The sequence below is a fragment of the Chiloscyllium plagiosum genome, unplaced genomic scaffold, assembly GCF_037043375.1.
Source record: "Chiloscyllium plagiosum isolate Xiang-an unplaced genomic scaffold, Cpla_swu_hap1 HiC_scaffold_28, whole genome shotgun sequence".
Lineage (NCBI taxonomy): Eukaryota > Metazoa > Chordata > Chondrichthyes > Orectolobiformes > Hemiscylliidae > Chiloscyllium > Chiloscyllium plagiosum.
Genome location: NW_028270166.1, coordinates 34,212,223 through 34,233,301, shown reverse-complemented (window position 1 = coordinate 34,233,301; position 21,079 = coordinate 34,212,223). Strand labels below are relative to the sequence as shown.

General features: G+C 41.1%; 1 protein-coding gene across 3 annotated transcripts in view; it reads left to right on the top strand.

The window, feature by feature from the left end:
* The window catches only part of matk (megakaryocyte-associated tyrosine kinase), a 116,850-nt gene that overhangs the window by 7,036 nt on the left and 88,735 nt on the right, over positions 1–21,079 (top strand). For 2 of the 3 annotated variants that reach the window (XM_087976110.1, XM_087976112.1), the window contains exon 2: positions 17,298–17,361. In XM_087976110.1, the coding sequence (XP_087832236.1) occupies positions 17,353–17,361 (9 nt within the window). In that variant the 5' untranslated portion in view covers positions 17,298–17,352. Of the gene's footprint in view, positions 1–5,553; positions 5,679–17,297; positions 17,362–21,079 lie in introns of those variants that run through there. The other variant, XM_087976111.1, reaches the window with a different exon arrangement.

Here is a 21,079-nt window from a genome sequence, read left to right as displayed (position 1 = left end):
AGGGCATTCAGCCTCCAATCTTTGGATAAGCATCCTCCAAGGCAGCCTTCGAGATACACAACAAAGTAGAATTGCTAAGCAGAAACTGATAACCAAGTTCCGTCCCACAAAGACGGCCTCAACCGTGATCTTGGGTTCATGTCGCGCTACCTGTGACTCCACCATACTTCTGTATCTGTAAAATCTTCCTTACTGTCCTTTTGACACCATCACCTTGATAAATTGTTATAACCGCTCTACCTTAAGTAATTCAAAACTATATATAAACTAATTATTATTTAGATTAGACCCTCGGCATGCGACTCTAATATCGCTCATGTTATTTTCAGACATTTAGTTTGTCTCCAGCAACACCTTATTTTTATTTTTTTCTAAATATCTCTCTGCCTCATTTAATTGGATTAAGGGTCATACCTTCACTGGTCATTCAGCCTGTTGACACTTTACTCACCGTCTAACACACTTGGCCATCCGCAGAACCATATTATCTGACAGTCCACTCACACCAATTCTATGATCTTATGATCTCTCTGCCCCCCCCACCTCCTCTTGAGTCTTCTGCCTATAGACTCTGTGTCTGCATGCTGTTCTTTCTCACTGCACCTGACAAAGGAGCAGCACTCCAAAAGCATGTGATTACAAATAACCTTTTGGACTATAACCTGGTGTCATGTGACTTCTGACTGTGTCCACTCCAGTCCAACACCAGCACCTCCACATCATTGTAGCATTGCATGCCTTGTCATCACAAGTGTCGCTTCTCTGGTCAAAGTGAGCTAAAGAAAATAATCATTTATCACTACTTCTTAATCTGATATGGCAGGATGGGTAGAGTGGAGCATAAACATCGGCTTGGGCTATTTAGGTCAAATGATCTGTTCTGTCGCATAGTCTAACTAACCCTAAGTCAAACTCAAAGTCTATTGCAGCTACCAGCAAGGTTTTTGAGTCCAAGATTGGGTCTGCCATCTAAAACCGATAGAGATGGCACCCAGGTTGATGCCAAGCTGTTGCCATATTCTGAGAGGATGCAAGGAGGACCCAAGTGTGACTCTGCTTTCTCTGATTTCCACTCCCAGCTCTCAGATAAGAGATGTTGATGTTGATTCATGCCTTCCTGCATTGATCCGAAGCCAAGACAAGTGGGGCATACACTTGTTCTGTAATAGCTAAGTCAATTCCCCTGGAACTGTCTTGTTGTTTGCTATAATTCTGCAATTACATATTTGATGGAAGTTATGGTTAATGGGATTTCCACCAAAGATACGGCCTTGCGTCTTACCATCAATAACTCTTTAAGAATTTTCTTTTCCTACACTTGTGTCCTGGAGATGAAGGTGTGCATTAAGCAATTTTGTACAGTGACAGTGAGAAAAGCTGATATCCAAGATCCGGTAAAACAGACTTCCCACAGTGTAATTCTAAGACCATTCTTGTAGCCCTATCACTGGCTTTGTTAGTGCTCTATTTATTTCTTGGTGTGCACATTATCAGCTGGAAAGTGGCTGGCCTGCTCCCATCCCCATGTCATTTCATGAGAAAATAGTAAGTCGTGTGCCAACAACATTTTGTGTGAAGGTTTATCGTCTACCATTTCCAGCTTGTCACCACTTGTTTTTTATTTGCAGGTTTGCTTTAGATAATTTTCCTTTTCCACATTTTTTTTAGATTAGATTACTTACAGATTAGATTAGATTACTTCAGCCCAACAAGTCCACACCGACCCGCTGAAGCACAACCCACCCATTCCCCTACATTTACCCCTTTTACCTAACACTACGGGCAATTTAGCATGGCCAATTCACCTAACCTGCACATCTTTTGGACTGTGGGAGGAAACCGGAGCACCCGGAGGAAACCCACGCAGACACGGGGAGAACGTGCAAACTCCACACAGTCAGTCGCCTGAGTCGGGAATTGAACCCGGGTCTCTGGCGCTGTGAGGCAGCAGTGCTAACCACTGTGCCACCGTGCCGCCCACAATAGTATTTTCATCCCTGCAAAAGGTCACCCCTGAAATATTTTACTTCTCACTTTGTGATGCAATCTTGCACTTTTTTGAATGACCTGTAAAACTTGGTAATCATCACAGTAGTGGCGGCACGGTGGCACAGTGGTTAGCACTGCTGCCTCACAGCGCCAGAGACCAGGGTTCATTTCCCGCCTCAGGCGACTGACTGTGTGGAGTTTGCACGTTCTCCCCGTGTCTGCGTGGGTTTCCTCCGGGTGCTCCGGTTTCCTCCCACAGTGACAAAGATGTGCAGGTCAGGTGAATTGGCCATACTAAATTGCCCGTAGTGTTAGGTAAGGGGTAAATGTAGGGGTATGGGTGGGTTTCGCTTCGGCGGGTCAGTGTGGACTTGTTGGGCCGAAGGGCCTGTTTCCACACTGTAATCTAATCTAATCTTATTGTAATAATAGAATGCTCAGAACTTCTCATTATAGCTTTCACTGACTTGTATCTGATTGCTTTGGTCTGCAGTTCAACTCCGTATTGATTTTGTTGATTGCTATTTTTCATTAGTTAGATGTGTAGTACGTCAGGCCCATTATGTCACTTTTTAACTCCATATTTATCTATTTGAACATTGTTTCTTGAGTAGCCTCGTGCTTAATTTTCTTGTCTATGTACAGTTATTTGCATTTGACTACTATAAATTGCAGTTACCATTGATCTGCCCACATACATATGTAAGTGGGATAGAAGGTAGTGAAAGTCAGAGAAAAGTGAAATGTACGACATTGTTTCAAATTAAAACTTATCCTTGGAACTAGCAGGTGTTAGTTGAAACTGATAATTAAACTTGATTAAGATGAGTAGCAGCATGTTCTTTATATTCAAGTACAGAAAAAGGATATCTGTATAAAATATTGGCCTTAAAAACCCTGGAAGTGTTAAGAGATCAGATCCTCTTCCAGGCTGGACAAACAAAAGTGGAGCATTTGGCCTTCCTTAACTTGGGAACATGGAGGCTCTATCAGAAAATAAACCCTTAAAGTTGCCGATAACTTGCATAATGCCTGGATTAGGAATTCTGGATCTTCTTGGGGGATAGAATGCCTTGAGCATATGGAATAGAACCTGTGTATGATGTATGCTCGAAGTTATATAGAAATGGAAGTTAATTTTAATATGTGCATGTGGGAGTGTGTCTGTGTATCTGTGAGAGAGTGTTCTAAGAGTGATCATATTGAAATATATATAATTCTAAGAGGGTTTGACAGGGTACACAAGTCAAGGTGAATAAGTCCCAGCTTCTCCAAACTGCTTATCATAATAGGGGCAGATGTAGTAGTAACGGTGGTTGATAGAGACTCCAAACCTAGGTTCAGAGCTCAAAACTCTTTTCTTGTTAGGGGCAGGATGGAGAGCACTGAAAGTATGACAAAGAGAATGCACTGTGACTAAGACCCAAATATTTCCAGCATTTTTGTTTTTATTTCGGTATACTATATGAGTTGGCTTTGTATTTTGAATCTAGTATTGGATTGCATTTAATAATAAATGAGACAAGTTGTCATTCAGCGATGAGGTTTTTTTTGTGACTGAGTCATTGATCTGAGGATACGATTCTCAATTCAGGGCATGGGTTGAACTAGTACTCGAGAGATCCTGAGTTCCAATCCTCTACAAGACCTGATTGTTGCTCAATTGAGGTGTTCTAAAGGATTTTGGATGATTATTTGGGTAAAAATAATGTGCAAGGTTGTGGGGAGAAAGCAGGAGATTAACACCAGGTAATGATGCCCATTTAATGAGCCAGCACAGGCATAATGGGCCAAATTGCCTCCATGTGTACTGTAGCAGGTCTGTCATTCTGAAACAACGTTTCCCCTCAATGTGTAATATAGAATTAGGGACACAATTTTAAAAATAAGAGGGCTTATATTAAGGTCAAGATGAGAAGAACTTGTTTTTTCAATGGGTTATTAATCTTTCAAATTGTCTTCCACACAGAGCAGTGAAGGTTAAATCATTCAAGATATTCCAGGTTGCGTTAAAAAGATTTTTGATCTGTTGGCAAGTCAAGGGTTACATGGTCAGAAAGGAAAGTGGAGTTAAAGCTATAGATCAGTCGCAATGTCTTTGAATGGCAGAAACAAGCTTGATGGGTCAAATGGTATACTGTTGCTCTTATTTCTTGTGATCTTATAATGTCATCTGTGGGTGAGTATTGGTAATTGGCTGACTTTATGGATATATTTGTGCCAATGGATGTGTGTGTATGCTAAGTGACTTCCATGTATCTGCTGACCTTGGTCTTCTAGATGGCAGTAGTGGAAGATACTGTCTGAGGAACATTGGTCAATTTCTGCAGTGCATTAATGGATGGGTCACATTGTTGCTGCTGAGCATCAGTGAGGGATGGACTGAATATTTATTTTTGGATGTTGAACCAATAAAAGCCAGCTGACATCGATAGTGTCAAGTGTCATGAGTGTTATTGGAACTGCATCCATCCAGGCAAGTAAGGAGCATTCCAACATAATCCTGACTTGTGCCTTGTAAATGGTGGGCAGACGTTTGGGAGCCAGGGAGGTGAGTTACCCACAGCAGGATTTCTAGCCTCTGACCTGCTCTTGTCGCTATAATATTTATCTGATTAGTCCAACTCAGTTTCTGATCAATGGTAGCCTCTAGGATGTTGATAGTAGGAGATTCAATGATGTTAATATCACTGGATGTCAAGGGGCTAGGGTTAGGTTCTCCCTTGTTGGAGATGGCCATTGCCTGGCACTTTGTGGCACAAATGTTACTTACCACTTGTCAAAGCCTGTATATTGTCCAGGTTTTGTGGCATTTTTACATGGATTGTTTCAGTATCTGAGGAGTTGCAAATGGTGCTGAACATTGTGCAATCATCAATGAACATGCCCACTTCTGACCTTGAGATGAAGGGAAGGTCATTGATGAAGCAGCTGAAGATGGTTGTGTGTAAGTTCAAGACCTACTTGCTCCAGATATGTCTATTCACATCTCTCTGAACAGGCTGATTAGAAAATATCTATCCTCAGGAAATCCTGCAGTCCTGGATCTGAGATGAGCAACTTCCAACAACAATATCCTCCTTTGTGTTACACATGATCCCAACCTGTGGAGAGTTTTCTTGCTGATTCCCATTGACTCTAGTTTTGCTAGGGTTCCTTGATGCCTTACTTTATAGTTGGCCATTAAGAAACAACCACAATGCTGTGGGTCTGGACCATGTTGGCTAGAGCAAGCAAGGAAGGCAGAATTTCCTTCCCTAAAAGACATTAGTGAACGAGATGGGTTTCAAAGACATTTGATAATGGTTTCACGTTCATTATTTTTAATTCCAGATTTTTTTGAAGTCGCATTTCACCATCCACCAGCACATTGCTTGGGTCCTTGGATTATTAGACCAGCAACAATGGCACGATGTCCTAGCCCTTTGTTGGGGATTTTACATGGATGGGTTTGTGTGCATCTGGACTGTATGTATGTATGAATAAATGCATGTGTCAGGACATGAGGGCGTTTTGAGTCAGTATTCAGCCAGTTCCTGAGTACTTCCTGCTTTGTAACTAGTTCCTGACTTGGTGACCGAAACAAGCTGAGACAGACTACTAGCAGAAGACGTGTGAAATATGGCAGATTAATTTGGCATTATTGCTGCATAGCTGTAAGATCCTGAAGCCTCAGCTTGTTGGAGTTTGTAAGTACTGTTTTCAACTTTTATCTTGTGTCAGACAAGCAGGTATAAAGAGTACAAAGCAAAGCACAGAAACAGCAGTCAACATGTGTTCCAAACCACAAGAGCGAGAAAACCTCTGCAGCTGCTTTTGCACTCCAACTCCTGCAAACTCAAATATCATCTAAAGGCAAAGATTTTGCAAAAGTAAATTAGGAAGCTGATTCTGTGTTTCATCAGTTTGTAACCACCATCTACTTATTCCTGGATGTTTTTCCCCTTCTTTTGCTCTTAATGTGCTATAAATCCAGACATTCTCCAATACCACACTATTGTGTTTTGTTGTTCTGAGAGAAAGGCAGACGTGTGTTTATGAGACGTATTCGCTAATATCATGTCAGAAATGCAGCAGCTAAATTGGACACAGCAAGGCTCTGCAAACAACAATGATAAAAATAAATCATCTGTTTATTTTTAGTGTTATTGGTTGGGAAATTAATATTAGTTAGTCAGGATATGGGGAAAGCAATAAAGATCTTTTGCCAAGAAGTAAAACAGAGCCTAGGCTTATCATCTCATCTAGACATCCACTTGTCTTACTATCTCGGCACTGTGGAGGTGCTGGTGTTGGATTGGGGTGGACAAAGTTAAAAATCACCAGTTTATAATCCAACTGGTTTATTTGGAAGTATAAGCTTTCTGAGCGCTGCTCCTTCATCAGGTAGTTAGTGGCAGGATCATAGGTCACAGAATTTATAGTAAAAGATCAAAGTGTCATAAACTGATGTAATGTTTTGAACAAACTTAGATTGCTGCTAAGTCTTTAATCACTAAGAATGGGTTGCAGGTTTCGATTCATTAAAATGTAAATCCTAGAACTACTTTGGAGTCACAGTCCCGAGATAACTTCAGGTTTTTTATTTAAAAAAAGGTGATATCTCAGTTCAGACAATGTGTGAGGTTAGAGTCTGTCTGTATTCCAAGCTTGAGTTAGACTGGTTCTCTGTCCAAAGTAGGAATTTATAAAATGTTACATATGCTGATTGCCTACAGGTTTTTGAACAAAATAGAATGTAACTGTAAATACTAATCTGCAAATGCAAATTCACCCCATAGACTTATATGTGTGTGTGCTTGCATGTGAGGGAATGAGACAGTATGTGTTTGTGTGTGCATGCTTGAATGGGCATGAGTGTAATGGAGTATTTGCCTGTGAGAGGGTGTGAGTGTGTGTATCTGAGAGAGAGTGTGTATATAAGAGAGGGTCTGCATGAACGTGAGAGTATGATTGTGTGTGAAAGTGTGTGTGTGTGTGAGTGTAAACGGCAGTGGGGTCACCTGTAGTGTGACATGAACCCAAGATCCTGGTTGAGGCCATCCTCATGCGTATGGAACTTGGCTATCAGCCTCTGCTCAGCAACTCTACATTGTCCACCTAGGAGGCTAGTCACCTGAAGGTCTGAGGCCGAATATCTTTGAGTGCTGAAGTGTTCCTCAACTGGTGAGGGAACATCCTGTCTGGCAATTGTTGTGCGGTGTCCATTCAGTGTTGGACTATAACCTGCTGTTGTGTGATTTTTAACTATCTCAGCACCACACTGGAAGTGTCATGAAGTGTCAATCTATGGAATTGATTTTAATCCAGACTTTCCAAAGAAAGTAAGCTACAAAGAGTACACAACAAATACTTGAAAGGGATATTGTTTGGTCAATTGAATGCATAAAAATGTGGCAGATGGAATATAATGTGGAGAAATGTGAGGTTATCCACCCTGACAGAGAAACAGAAAAATAGAACTTTCTTTTAGGTGGTGAAGGACCAGGAAATGTTGGTATTCAGAGGATCCGAGTGTCTTTCGGCAGAAATCACAGTAAGGTAACATACAGACACAGTGAGCAATTAAAAAAGGAATGATACTGTTAAAATTCTGATAATTCTGACAGGAGGAGGAATGATAATCAGAAATTTAGTGGTTTGAGGCACCTTTGTATACGACAGCTCAATATCTTCTTAAAAAATGACATTTGCATAGTAACCCTGACTTGTTCAGTCCACCATTAACAGCTTGATTATCCATTCTATTATTGGTGATTGAGAGTATTTCTAAGTACAGGTTGTAAATCCCTAATTTGGCAGCCTAGGGACCAGGCCTTTGCCAGACGAGAAATTTTGACAGACCATGGAAGGTCACATGTCAGGTTCAAGATAGGTCCTGAAGGTGTCGACTTGCATGAAGGCATTTCCCGGTTCTGATGGTGAACCTCAATAGACAATTCAATTGTGGAGTTATTGTACTTCTGCAGTACAAGCTCTGAAATGAAACTTCTTCACTTTCAGACACTGCAAACACTGGCTTGGTGCTCTTTAAAATTCGCTTATAATTCTTAAATGCAGGGAACTGCACAGGTTGGAGGGGGAATCTCTGCTTGCTCTGCTTTATTCTGTCTTTGCATCAGTTAAATGCCTGGAAATGTTACTGGCTGCATGAAAAAAAAGCCCTCTTCTTCCAGAGAACGGGACAGTTTTTCACAAAACAGGAAATAGGGGGTACCAGACCACAGAGGTAATGGACCAGCAAGTGCAGACTACAGAGTTACTACTTATATTCCATATCCAGGAAAATTACTGCAATATCTAAATTCCAGCAGCATGATTGAACAGTAAAGACTCCTAATTGTGTGATTACATAATTGAAATCCAGTCCTGTTCTATAGAAATCAGCATCGTCCTGATTGAAGGTATGCAGATCCTCCCATTAGAAGCATCTCTCCTGTTTTATAATCCCTTGCTTGACACTGCTTGCTATTTTAATTTGCTACAAGTACTATACTATCCTCAAAATTGCTTCTTCATTTTACAAAATGATAGTGGCTATTCCTCAGAAAGAATTGAACTGTGGAAAGCAACTTCTGACTTTAAATTTAGCATCTTTCACCCTTCCTTTTGAGTTCTTTTAGAGTCATAGAGTCATAGAGATGTACAGCACAGAAACAGACCCTTCGGTCCAACTCGTCCATGCCGACCAGATATCCCAACCTAATCTAGTCCCACCTGCCAGCACTGGGCCCATATCCCTCCAAATCTTTCCTATTCATATACCCATCCAGATGCCTTTTAAATGTTGCAATTGTACCAGCCTCCACCACTTCCTCTGGCAGCTCATTCCATACACGTCCCACCCTCTGCGTGAAAATGTTGCCCCTTAGGTCTCTTTTCTATCTTTCCCCTCTCATCCTAAACCTATGCCCTTTAGTTCTGGTCTCCCCAACCCCAGGGAAGAGGCTTTGTCTATTTATCCTATCCATGCCCCTCGTGATTTTATAAACCTCTATAAGGTCACCCCTCAGCCTCCAATGCTCCAGGGAAAACAGCCCTAGCCAATTCAACGTCTCTCTCTAGCTCAAAGCCTCCAACCCTGGCAACATCCTTGTAAATCTTTTCTGAACCCTTTCAAGTTTCAAATCTTTCCGTTACTGCAGACTAGGCCTGTTAGGGAGCGACTTTGGTAATTGTCCTGTCATAATTTTGGTGAAAGATCATTGGAACTCCCCAAGCAAACCAGAAACAAAGGTTCCCTCAAAACCAGTCACAGGATCTTCTCAAGGGAAATTCCTGCTAATATAAGTATAACGTGACTCTGATCTGTGGTGCAGTGGGTAACATCCCTGCCTTTGAGCTAGAAGCTCCAATTTCAAGTCCTACTCTGTCACTGTTGGCCAAGGAAGATGCCTTCATAACTCTGTCAAAAGAGTGGAGTATCAACGTGTAAATCTTTTGAAAGCTCAAGTAGCAGACAGTAAGAGCCAGGGATCAAAAGAAAATTAGAAGCTCCAGCATCTTTAGCCATAGCTCCAGACCTTGTTCTTTGTTCTTTGCAATTCCAGAGCTTGGGGTCTATGCTATGGAAAGCATGACCACCAATGGTGGAAGATTTGAACTTGGGAATGCTCAAGATGTCAAAATTAGAGAGGTGAAGATACCTCAGGGGATTGTGAGATGATATAATGCAAAGAATGCAAATTGGCAAATGGAGATATGGATAAACAGTAATACGCACGCCAACCTGTGGTTGAATATCATGCAAGCCAAAGGAATGAGTCAAACTATCTATATAGTAATTTACTCAATTGCACCTCCTCACTTGAAGTTATGGATAAATATGTTGACACAGTGTGTAGTTTCCATGCTCTCCAACGGGATTCATGGTGAAGAGGCCAGAGAGCAATCAGTAAACCATTGTCTCATAAATGGTGAGTCTCAGTGCTATGGGATACACGCATAGGATGATCAAGAAACTTCATTGCAATCCTACAACTGCTTCATGATTGTACGGCTACATATATATTAAATGGGATAGACATCTTCAAACCTCAGAGTCATTAAGATGTACAGCATGGAAACAGACCATTCGGTCCAACCCGTCCATGCCGACCAGATATCCCAGCCCAATCTAGTCCCACCTGCTAGCACCAGGCCCATATCCCTCCAAACCCTTCCTATTCATATACCCATCCAAATGCCTTTTAAATGTTGCAATTGTTCCAGCCTCCATCACATCCTCTGGCAACTCATTCTGTACATGTACTACACTGTGTGAAAAAGTTGCCCCTTATTTCTCTTTTGTATCTTTACCCTCTCACCCTAAACCTATGCCCTCTAGTTCTGGACTCCCCGATCCCAGGGAAAATACTTTGTCTATTTATCCTATCCATGCCCCTCATAATTTTGTAAACCTCTATAAGGTCACCTCTCAGCCCCAGCCTGTTCAGCCTCTCCCTGTCGCTCAAATCCTCCAACCCTGGCAACATCCTTGTAAATCTTTTCTGAACCCTTTCAATTTTCACAACATCTTTCCAGTAGGAAGGAGACCAGAATCGCACGCAATATTCCAACAGTGGCCTAACCAATGTCCTGTACAGCTGCAACATGACCTCCCAACTCGTGTACTCAATACTCTGACCAATAAAGGAAAGCATACCAAACACCTTCTTCACTATCCTATCTCCCTGCGACTCCACTTTCAAGGAGCTATGAAGCTGCACTCCAAGGTCTCTTTGTTCAGCAACACTCCCTAGGACCTTACCATTAAGTGTATAAGTCCTGCTAAGATTTGCTTTCCCAAAATGCAGCACCTCACATTTATCTGAATAAAACTCCATCTGCCACTTCTCATTGGCCCATCTGGTCTAGATCCTGTTATAATCTGAGGTAAACCTCTTCGCTGTCCACTACACCTCCAATTTTGGTGTCATCTGCAAACTTAGTAACTGTACCTCTTATGCTCGCATCCAAATCATTTATGTAAATGACAAAAAGTAGAGGACCGAACACCGATCCTTGTGGCATTCCACTGGTCACAGGCCTCCAGTCTGAAAAACAACCCTCCTCCACCATCACCTTCTGTCTTCTGCCTTTGAGCCAGTTCGATGTCCAAATGGCTAGTTCTCCCTTTAATCCATGCGATCTAACCTTGCTAATAAGTCTCCCATGGGAATCTTGTCAAACGCCTTACTGAAGTCCATATAGATCACGTCTACTGCTCTGCCCTCATCAATCTTCTTTGTTACTTCTTCAAAAAACTCAATCACGTTTGTGAGGCATGATTTCCCACGCACAAAGCCATGTTGACTATCCCTAATCAGTCCTTGCCTTTCCAAATACATGTACATCCTGTCCCTCAGGATTCCTCCAACAACTTGCCCACCACTGAGGTCAGGCTCACTGGTCTATAATTCCCTGGCTTGTCTTTACCACCTTTCTTAAACAGTGGCACCACGTTTGCCAACCTCCAGTCTTCCGGCACCTCACCTGTGACTATCGATGATACAAATATCTCAGCAAGAGATCTAATCAAAAGATTAGAATAACAAACTTAATTACTTCCCTTGCAATGTCATAAGGCTACTTTGTTTCCTGCAGTCTGTGGAAATGTAATTATTATACACATTCTATGGGAGGAATTAGGTAAAAAAAGTAGGGAAAGTCATGCTTCACTTAGTAATACAGGGCAATAGTGAATCTAACTTTAAAGCACTGTGTTTAGCATTGGTCACCTTATTTAAGGAAGGATGTATATACATTAAAGATAGTTCAGAGAAAGATTACTAAACCAGTCCCCGAATGGGCAGGTTATCATATGAGGAAAGGTTGGATCGCCATGGCTTCAATCCACTGGAATTCAGAAGCGTAAGAACTGACCTGATTGAAGCATATCGGAACCTGAGGGGTCTTGATAGTGTGGCTATGTGGAGAATGTTTCCTGTAATGGATGAATTTAGAATTAGGTTAATATTTTAAAATTAGGGATCACCCATTTAAAACCGAGATTAAGCAATGAATTTTTCAAATTTATTTATTTATCTTCCATGAGTCTTTGGAGTTCTCATCCTGAAAAGAAGGTGGAAGCTGAGTCCTTGAATATTTTGAAGCCGAGGTAAAGCAATTCTTGTTAAGGAGGGGTTACCTGGGGTTAGTGCGAATGTGGACTCAAGGTAACAGCTAAGTTCTTATTGGATAGTAGAGCAGGCCAGTGGTGAATGGCCTCCTCATGCTTTTAATTCATGTGTATGTCGTACAAAATGTGATATGTTGTTAGAATGATTATAAGTGACGAAGGCTGAGTTGTGTGTGGAGCAGGAACACGAACCCAGACCAAGTGGTCTGTTCCTGCCATTTTTTTCAATGTCATTCCAGACAAAGTGAAATACGTTGAAGAAATGTGCATAAAGATAACAATTCCACAAACTAAATGGCAGCAGTTTGAAATACCCAGAAGTGACACGCCCAGTGCTCTGTCAGCAAGAACTCACTTTCTATCACTTACAGCATTGCTAGCTTGACCAACACCAATAGCACACCATATTGTTGGAAAGTGCTTCTGTTCCTCATAAAACATATCGGATTTTTAAGGGGCTTGACAGGGTAAATGCTGAGAGGATCTTTCCCCTTATGGGAAATTCTAGGATCAGAAGCATAATCATAACCATAAAGGGGCACCAATCGAAGACTAAGATGAAGAGGAATTTCTTCTCGCAGAGGATTGTAAGTCTTATTCCTTTAAAAAAAGCTCATAAAAATCAGGACACTAAGACGTCACAGTAAAATAACTGGTCATTGTTGCTTCAAAACATTAACTTAAAGTTTTAAACAGAATAGTGCATTTTTGATCTTGCATCTTAATGCCACCTCTTTACCTCTAATGTCTAAAGTATTTGTTCAAAATTCCTTCCTATGACATTTTACCTAATAATCCTTTAGTTTCATATTATCAAGCGAGGTTATTTCTTTAGTAATCTGTATGTGTAGATCCTTACAGTACATGTCTTCAGACCAGAAATTCATGCTCTCCAATGTTGTTGAGGCAAATATTAGGATTAGAAAACATATAGTTGAACTCAATTATTACTCTTCCATAGAAAATAATATGTCATCTCTCTCCTAGAGGACAACTGCCCGATTAGAGAGAAATGACTGTTCATGGTTTAACCTGAGGGTCACCACACCTCAGGTGAGGGGAGAGTTTGAAGCGGGGGTCTTTGGTCGGCGCAGGAATTAAACCTGTTGGCATCACTCTGCATTGAAGACCAGACATCCAGCCAACTGATCCCTCTTTTATACATATGCTATATTAGATTAATGTAAAAACATATCTATATTCTTGCAACTTTCACCATTGTGTTTTGAAGTTAAAGATTTCTTTAAAAAATGATTTTTGAATTTTATGACTGCAAGTACCTAATAACGTTTTCTTTTAAAAACTGATGCCATATTTCAATGACTTGGGATCACAGTTGATAATCAGTGAACATTTGTAATCTTCTATATTTGAACACCAACAATGGAAACAACCTCCCTGCAAAACTGCGTTAAGAACAATTGCTTCTTGAGTGGGGACTATCTACCCCATTAACAAAGCATCACAAGAATAACTTTGGTGCTCAGCTGGGTGGAGACAAACCATTGGATATATTGGAGAATGGGACTTTGGATATGAATGCAATCTGTTCAGACAGAAACTCATCACATAAATCAGGTGACTGGAATGTGCTAGGCATGACCGTATTTGGGTCATTAGTTATGTGGAGAGAGAAGATTGTTTGATAGATGAACTAATTTTTTTGTGTGCTTAAGAAGCAGATTTCTTCACATATTGGGGCAAGTATCTGAGATGGTGAATGGATAAGAACCCTGTGTGAATCTCTCTTCAGACACTTTGCGAATTTTGATTATGCAAATGTAGCAGGCAGAGGCTTTAAAAATAGCTCAATCCAACAACAGCTGTCTCCAGAGTCGTCTGGCAACGCCTTTAAACTACCTTGATCCTGAAAACAACAGTCACTAAGACCAGTCTGAAGCAAACCAAGTTACCACCTTTCCAGAATCGTATTCCCCCTTAACTTTAGTAGACTCTGAATTGCACATACGTGTGTGCATTTTGTGCGCATGTTGAAATTTTGACCATTTTACTTAGAACAGGCTAAATTCAATATAAAACATTTTTTTTTCTTTATCAAACCTGAAAAAGCCTGTATGATTTTGACTTTCATGGTCAAAGTATGTCAACAATGAAACACTCAGTTTTATTGATCTAGCAAATACAAAGTTTTGGAGCCAAATGGAAGTGTTATCTTTGCTGAGTTTAAAGTGGTTAGCCTGCTACTTAGCCTGTAGAGGGGACACTCAGTTACACACAGAATTGTTTGTGCCTCTTCACAAGTACATAAAGGGCTTGTGCTGAGGCCCCAGTGGTGAAGATTGTTGGTGCAGGGCCTTGGTTTATCCAGAACCTGTTTAGCAAGGATGACGTTTTTCGTGGTAGTTCAAAGCCTGCCATTCAACAGGTGGGGTTTTGTCACAAGAAATTTGTTGTTGACTTTCCACATTTCCTATTCCTTGATACAAAGAAAGTCTGCTGGTAAATCTTATTCACAAAAATTGTTCCATATTGAATGGCAAAACACTCACTGACTTGGCACGTACATCCTTTTAAAAAAAACACTTGTCACAATCAACCAATGAGTATGCAACGAGAGAAGGCACTCAATCCCTCTACACCTTATTGCAACAAAAGCAGCATGCTTACTGTGGTTTCCTCATCTCAAGGGCACAGTTGGTGAAACCCTATTGCAGCATCTGAGTGCACCATCTGTTTGGATATACCAATGCATTATTAATTGTAAGTGCCATTCTTCAGGTGTGTCAGTAAATCAATCTGCTTGTTCTTGTGCTCGTATGGCTGGACGGATTACCCTGGTGTGCTGGCCAATATTCCTTAATTGATCAACAAGGTCGTTTATCTCAAGGTTGTTAGTGGGAGTTAGCTCTGTATAAAATGGTTCTAGAGTCATAGAGATGTACAGCACAGAAACAGACCTTTTGGTCCAACTCATCCATGCTGACCAGATATCCCAACCCAATCTAGTCCCACCTGCCAACACCTGGCCCATATCCCTCCAAACCCTTCCTATTCATATACCCATCCAAATGCCTTTTAAATGTTGCAATTGTACTAGTCTCCACCACTTCCTCTGGCAGCTCATTCCACCCTCTGAGTGAAAAAATTGTCTCTTAGGTCTTTTTTATATCTTTCCCCTCTCATCATAAACCTATGCCCTGTAGTCCTGGACTCCCCCACCTCTATTTATCCTAACCATGCCCCTCATGATTTTATAAACCTCTATAAGGTCACCCCTCAGCCTCCAATGTTCCAATGAAAACAGCCCTAGCCTATTCTACCTCTTCCTATAGCTCAAATCCTCCAACCCTGGCAACATCCTTGTAAATCTTTTCTGAACCCTTTCAAGTTTCACAATATCCTTCCGATAGGAAGGAGACCAGAATCACATGCAATATTCCAACAGTGGCCTAACCAATATCCTGTACAGCTGCAACATGACCTCCCAACTCCTGTACTCAATACTCTGACCAATAAAGGAAAGCATACCAAACGCCTTCTTCACTATCCTATCTACCTGCGACTCCACTTTCAAGGAGCTATGAGCCTGCACTCCAAGGTTTCTTTGTTCAGCAACACTCCCTAGGACCTTACCATTAAGTGTATAAGTCTTGCTAAGATTTGCTTTCCCAAAATGCAGCACCTCACATTTATCTGAATTAAACTCCATCTGCCACTTCTCAGCCCATTGGTCCATCTGATCAAGATCCCGTTGTAATCTGAGGTAACCTTCTTCCTAGTTTCATTCTCTTTAACAGCACAGCAGAACTGCAGGCTTTGGTTGATGTGTAGATATTTTTGGCAGTTTAGGCTTGATGGGCCGATGGACCATATGGTATGATTTTGTAGGTGATGTAGGCAAATCTGGTAATGATCCATGGGGAACAGACAGGAGGGTTCCCTCCCAGTTGGGGAACACTTCAGTGGTCCAGGACATTCAGCCTCGGACCTTCGGGTGACCATCCTCCAAGGTGGACTTCGGGACAGGCAGCAGAGGAAAGTGGCCGAGCAGAGGCTGATAGCTAAGTTTGGTACCCATAGGGAGGGCCTCAACCGGGACCTTGGGTTCATGTCACATTACAGGTGATCACCATTGCACTACACACACACACACACACACACAGATATTCCTACACACACACACTCTCACATACACACGGACACAGGTACACACAGACGCGCACACAGACACCCACACACACCCTTATAGACACACACACTCCCACACATGCACCCCCTCACAGACTTAAGACACTCTGTACTCACTACACACACACACACTTTCTCACACTCACAACCCCCACCCCAGACAGACAGACACACACAGACAGACAAAGACCCACATGCACACATATATTTTGTGTGGTGAATTTGTACTTGCAGAGTTACATTGCACTTTGCTCAAAAACTGCATACATTCATGTAGAACTCTGAGCTCAAAAACTGCATGAATTTATGTAAAACTCGGTTATCTCGCTTTTTAGATTAGAATCAATCTAAACATCAGGTCATAGACAGAGAACACAGGGGGCTAACACCTTCAACATATTGTCTAGCTATCACCATTGTTAACAGCTAACCCGAGAATGCAACTTTAAAAAAAGGGTTTTGTGATTTACACATGAAAGAAGTGAAACTATCACTGTATTCTAACAGATGAAAGGCTTAACAGACAATCAATTCTTCAATGTATAATTTCAGTTACATCACACTGCAAATTTTTGCTATAAATTCTGTGTTACGATCGAGCCCTCCACAATCACCTGATGAAGGAGCGTCGCTCCGAAAGCTAGTGTGCTTCCAATTAAACCTGTTGGACTATAACCTGGTGTTGTGTGATTTTTAACTTTGTACACCCCAGTCCAACACCGGCATCTCCGAATCATGACTACAAGAATCTTGACTGTTTTGGCAGCAGCTGTGAAGAAAGGAATGAAGTTAACATTTTGAATACAATAGGCTGTTTCTCCAGAACTTTCTACTTCTATTTCAGGGCTCCAGTATCTGCAGTACTTTTTAATGAGTGGATGTTCAATACCACATGACCCTGCTGGTCTTTCATCTATTTCATAACGGCAGTTTGTGAAATTCCTGTAACAAGGCATTACTCTGATTATTATTAAGATTGACACATGGTTAGGGCTCCTCCACTGCCTCATTCTAATTGTATTCTCATTTGTTCTACCAGGAATAATCATTTTCAGGTCTTTTCAGCTCGTCAATGAGGAGACAAGTGTCTTGAGATGGCGTTGGTGAGTTACATTTAAGAGTTTTGCATTATGCTGGGTCAATGCAAAGCGTTCTGAAAACCGGGGTGTGTGTGAGTGGGGAGTTTGGGGAAGAACAGGACTGGGTGGTGCTGTAAGATGACTTCCCCTCACATGAGTGTGAGATGCTTCATTGGCATCATGTCAGTGCATTTTTGTGGAAATACTTTTTGTATTCCACTATTTTGCATAAATTGATTAGCAGTGTGAGATGTTAGCCCTCAGATTCTGTCTGATTTACTGATGTACACGATAACAATGGCAAAGGCTGAAGGTGTTTTGTGTCCACAGTTTATTGTTCCTCTGAGTCTCCTGTCACACGGAGAAAGCTTGGATTTGAGAATGGGATCCCTGGTAATTAAATACATTTAAACAGTGATTTATTTGTACTTTATCCAATTTAGCAGAACAAATTGTGACGCTATCTCTTTGCAAGGTATATGCATGGAGTAACAGTTTTGCAGAACACCTTTGTTTCATCTGTTAGAGTGGCAGTTCTTCTGGCCATCTGTCATTCTGTTTATCTACCTTGTTGTCACCCTGATGACTCTCTCTTCTTAGTCTCCTGCACTGAAGCTCAAATAAACCATTGCCTTCCATTTCAACATTATGTTCAGCAAATTCAGATGGTAACCTCTAGTCCCCATTGTTTTCCTTCTTTTTGGACAATAGCTGTTGGTGTTTATTTTGTTTTCTTATTTATATCTCTTACGTACAGTATCTTGGTTTCCTTAGTGCTATCTCTTTTTGTTTTCACTATCATCCCTTTTGTCATCCAGTTTCCCCTACCTTCTGCTCATTTGTCCTTTCCAGCTCCCCTTTCCCTGCCTGCCTTAAAGACTGTTTTATCTCTGAGCACTCCCAATTCTGTCTGAGAGTCATCAGCTTGAAATATTAACCAGCTTGAAGCAGGTCTCCTTCTACAGACCTGCTGCACATATCCAGTATTTTATGATTTGATTTCAGTAAGTTCCCTCTCACTTGCTTGGGACTACATTTATTGCCCTTTCTACACTGATTGATCTTGGATAGCAGTGGAGGTTTGAGGGCTAGTGAGAGTAGGAAATAGCTAACATCTACTATCTTGCTGGTCTGAAAATTAGATGATGATTTAACTGAGATTATGCTTCTTAGCAGCCAACATCATCCCACCAACACCTTTGTGCAAACCCTTCATCATTCCACAATTAAATTCTCAACTGAGATTCATTGCCCAAATCCATGTTTTAAACTCATGATTTTGGACAAGTTACTTGAGGTCTTCATCTAAACTGTACCCAAGGAAGGAGAGGATGGGAGGTCACCTGTGAAACAATAAGTGCATGAGTGGACTCAGTTTGCTAACCTACAAGACCAAATCTCTTTGCACTCCTTGAAGTGAATGGGAGTAGTGTTTACAATTGGAAGCATTTAAGCAGAATACGGTACCAACCAAATCTCCTGATACACCATGAGGGTGTCCACCTTTTGACTTCTACATTTTCATCACGAGATGGCAAAACAAGATTCAAAGCACTACATTGGCTCTTGTTGGGCTTAGGTAGCAATGATTAAAACCAAACTGAAATAGTTCAGGATGGCATGTTTGGACATATTTTGGAGATGTTGAAGAACATGATTGTCTCAAGGGATAGTCAAAGAGGATGGTTTGTATATTTGGCATCGTATTGATATGAAGATAAAATTTGTTTGAGCTACTTTGAGGATATGGGCATTAGACCTTAAAATGTAGAAGCAGAAGTAGGCCATTCAGCCCACTGAGTCTTCTCTGCCATTCATCGAGGTCATAGTTCATCTACTAATCTTCAACTCTACTTTCCTGCCTTTTCCCTATAGCCCTTGATTCCCTTACTGAAATATCTGTCCATTTTGTCCTTGAATATGCTTAATAACTCTGCCTTAACAGCTTTCTGTTAAAGAAATTCCTCCTCAACCTTGTCTTAACTGGGCCATCCCTAATTCTGAGATTATACACTCCACTCTTAGAATCTCTCACATGGGGAAACAACTTCTCAATCCCTTAAGAGTCTTAAATGTATCAATAAAGTCATCTCTCAATCTTCTAAACTCCAATATGTATAAACCCAACCTAATTGACCTTTCCTCATAAGAATATCCCTCCATACTCAGAATCAACCTAGTGAATCTCCCCTGGACTGTCTCCAATGCCAGGATATCTTTCCTTTCTGTTTACAGTATCCCAGGTTTTGTCTGACTAATGCCTTATCTAGTTTTAGCAAGACTTCCCTATTTTAATACTCCATTCCCTTTGAAATAAGGGCCAACATTCCATTTGCTTCCCTAATACCCAATGTACTTGTATGCTAGCTTATTGTGATTTATGCACAAAGATACCCGAAACCATTTGTGCTGCAGTTTTCTGCAGACTTTCTCCATTTAAATAATATTCATCTCCCCTGTTCTTCTGGCCATGATGCATAACCTTGCATTTTGCCACATTATAGTCTACAGGTCAAGTTTTTGTTCACTAGCTTAACTTGTCTATATCTTTCTGTTGGCTCCTTGTGTCATCCTCATTACTTGTCTTCCTACCTATTTTTGTTTTCCTATCTTTGTGTTGACCACAAAATTGGCTATAATCCATTAATTTTTCTCATTCAAGTTATTAATGTATCGAAAAGTACTACCAATGCACCCTCTATCTCTGCAGCTACTTCCTTACTATCCTAGGATGCATCCCGTCAGGTCAAGGGAGCCTATCAGCCTTTAGCCCCATTCATTTCTCCAGTGCTTTTTCTGTAGTGATAGGTTGTTGTGTTTTGTTTCTTTTGTTTACATTTATTATTGGAATGATTGGCAGTTATTGTCCACAGTAGTCAATGTGAGAAGGGAGTGGTGGTTCTTCTTTAACTCCTGCACGAAGCTGGTTGATGCAACAACGTGGTTTTCTCAACCACTTCACAGAGTAGTGACTGCTCAATATGTTGTGTGTGGGACTGAGGTCATGTGGAGGTTAGGGTAATGATTTCCTAATTTAAAGAACATTAGTAAATTGGCTGCATTTTTTCCTAAATTGGGAAAGTGTCATTTTACTCTTTAGCAGTTTTTTATACCCCAGTTTTATTTGAAACATGAAATGAAATGTGAAAACTGGGTGTGACTACTGGATGGGCGATGTTTAGACTAGTTCCCATTTCTCACTGCCCACACCCAACCTCATGAAGCTGCTGACTCCTTCTTTGGAAAACAGTGTCAGAGAAAACTCTGGCAATTCAGCTGTTTGCCTCAAGTGTCTGCAGGCTACTCAGCTACAGAGTGCATTATGCAAGATGTGCATGCGTTTTGCAATAAGATAGCAATGTTCAGTCATTGGATAGCAATCATAAGCAGGAACCCTGGCTGACTTATTTTATTCCCTTCTTAACCAAGGGTTGGAAAGGCCAGTCATAGAGGTCAAGGCAAAACTGCTATCCTAGCAACATAGGAACTTAGAAACAGGAGTAGGCTGTTCAGCCTCTCCAGCCATTTCCAGTATTCACTGAGATCATATTGATCTACAGCCTAACCCTATATACCTACCTTTGGCCCACATCTGTTAATACCTTTGCTTAACAAAAATTTATCTATCTCACATTTAAAATTAACTGATCCACCATCAACTGCTGTTTGTGGAAGAAAGCTCCAAATATCAACTGCCCTTTGTGTGAAGAAGTCCTCCCTAACATTCCTCCTGAATGGTCTG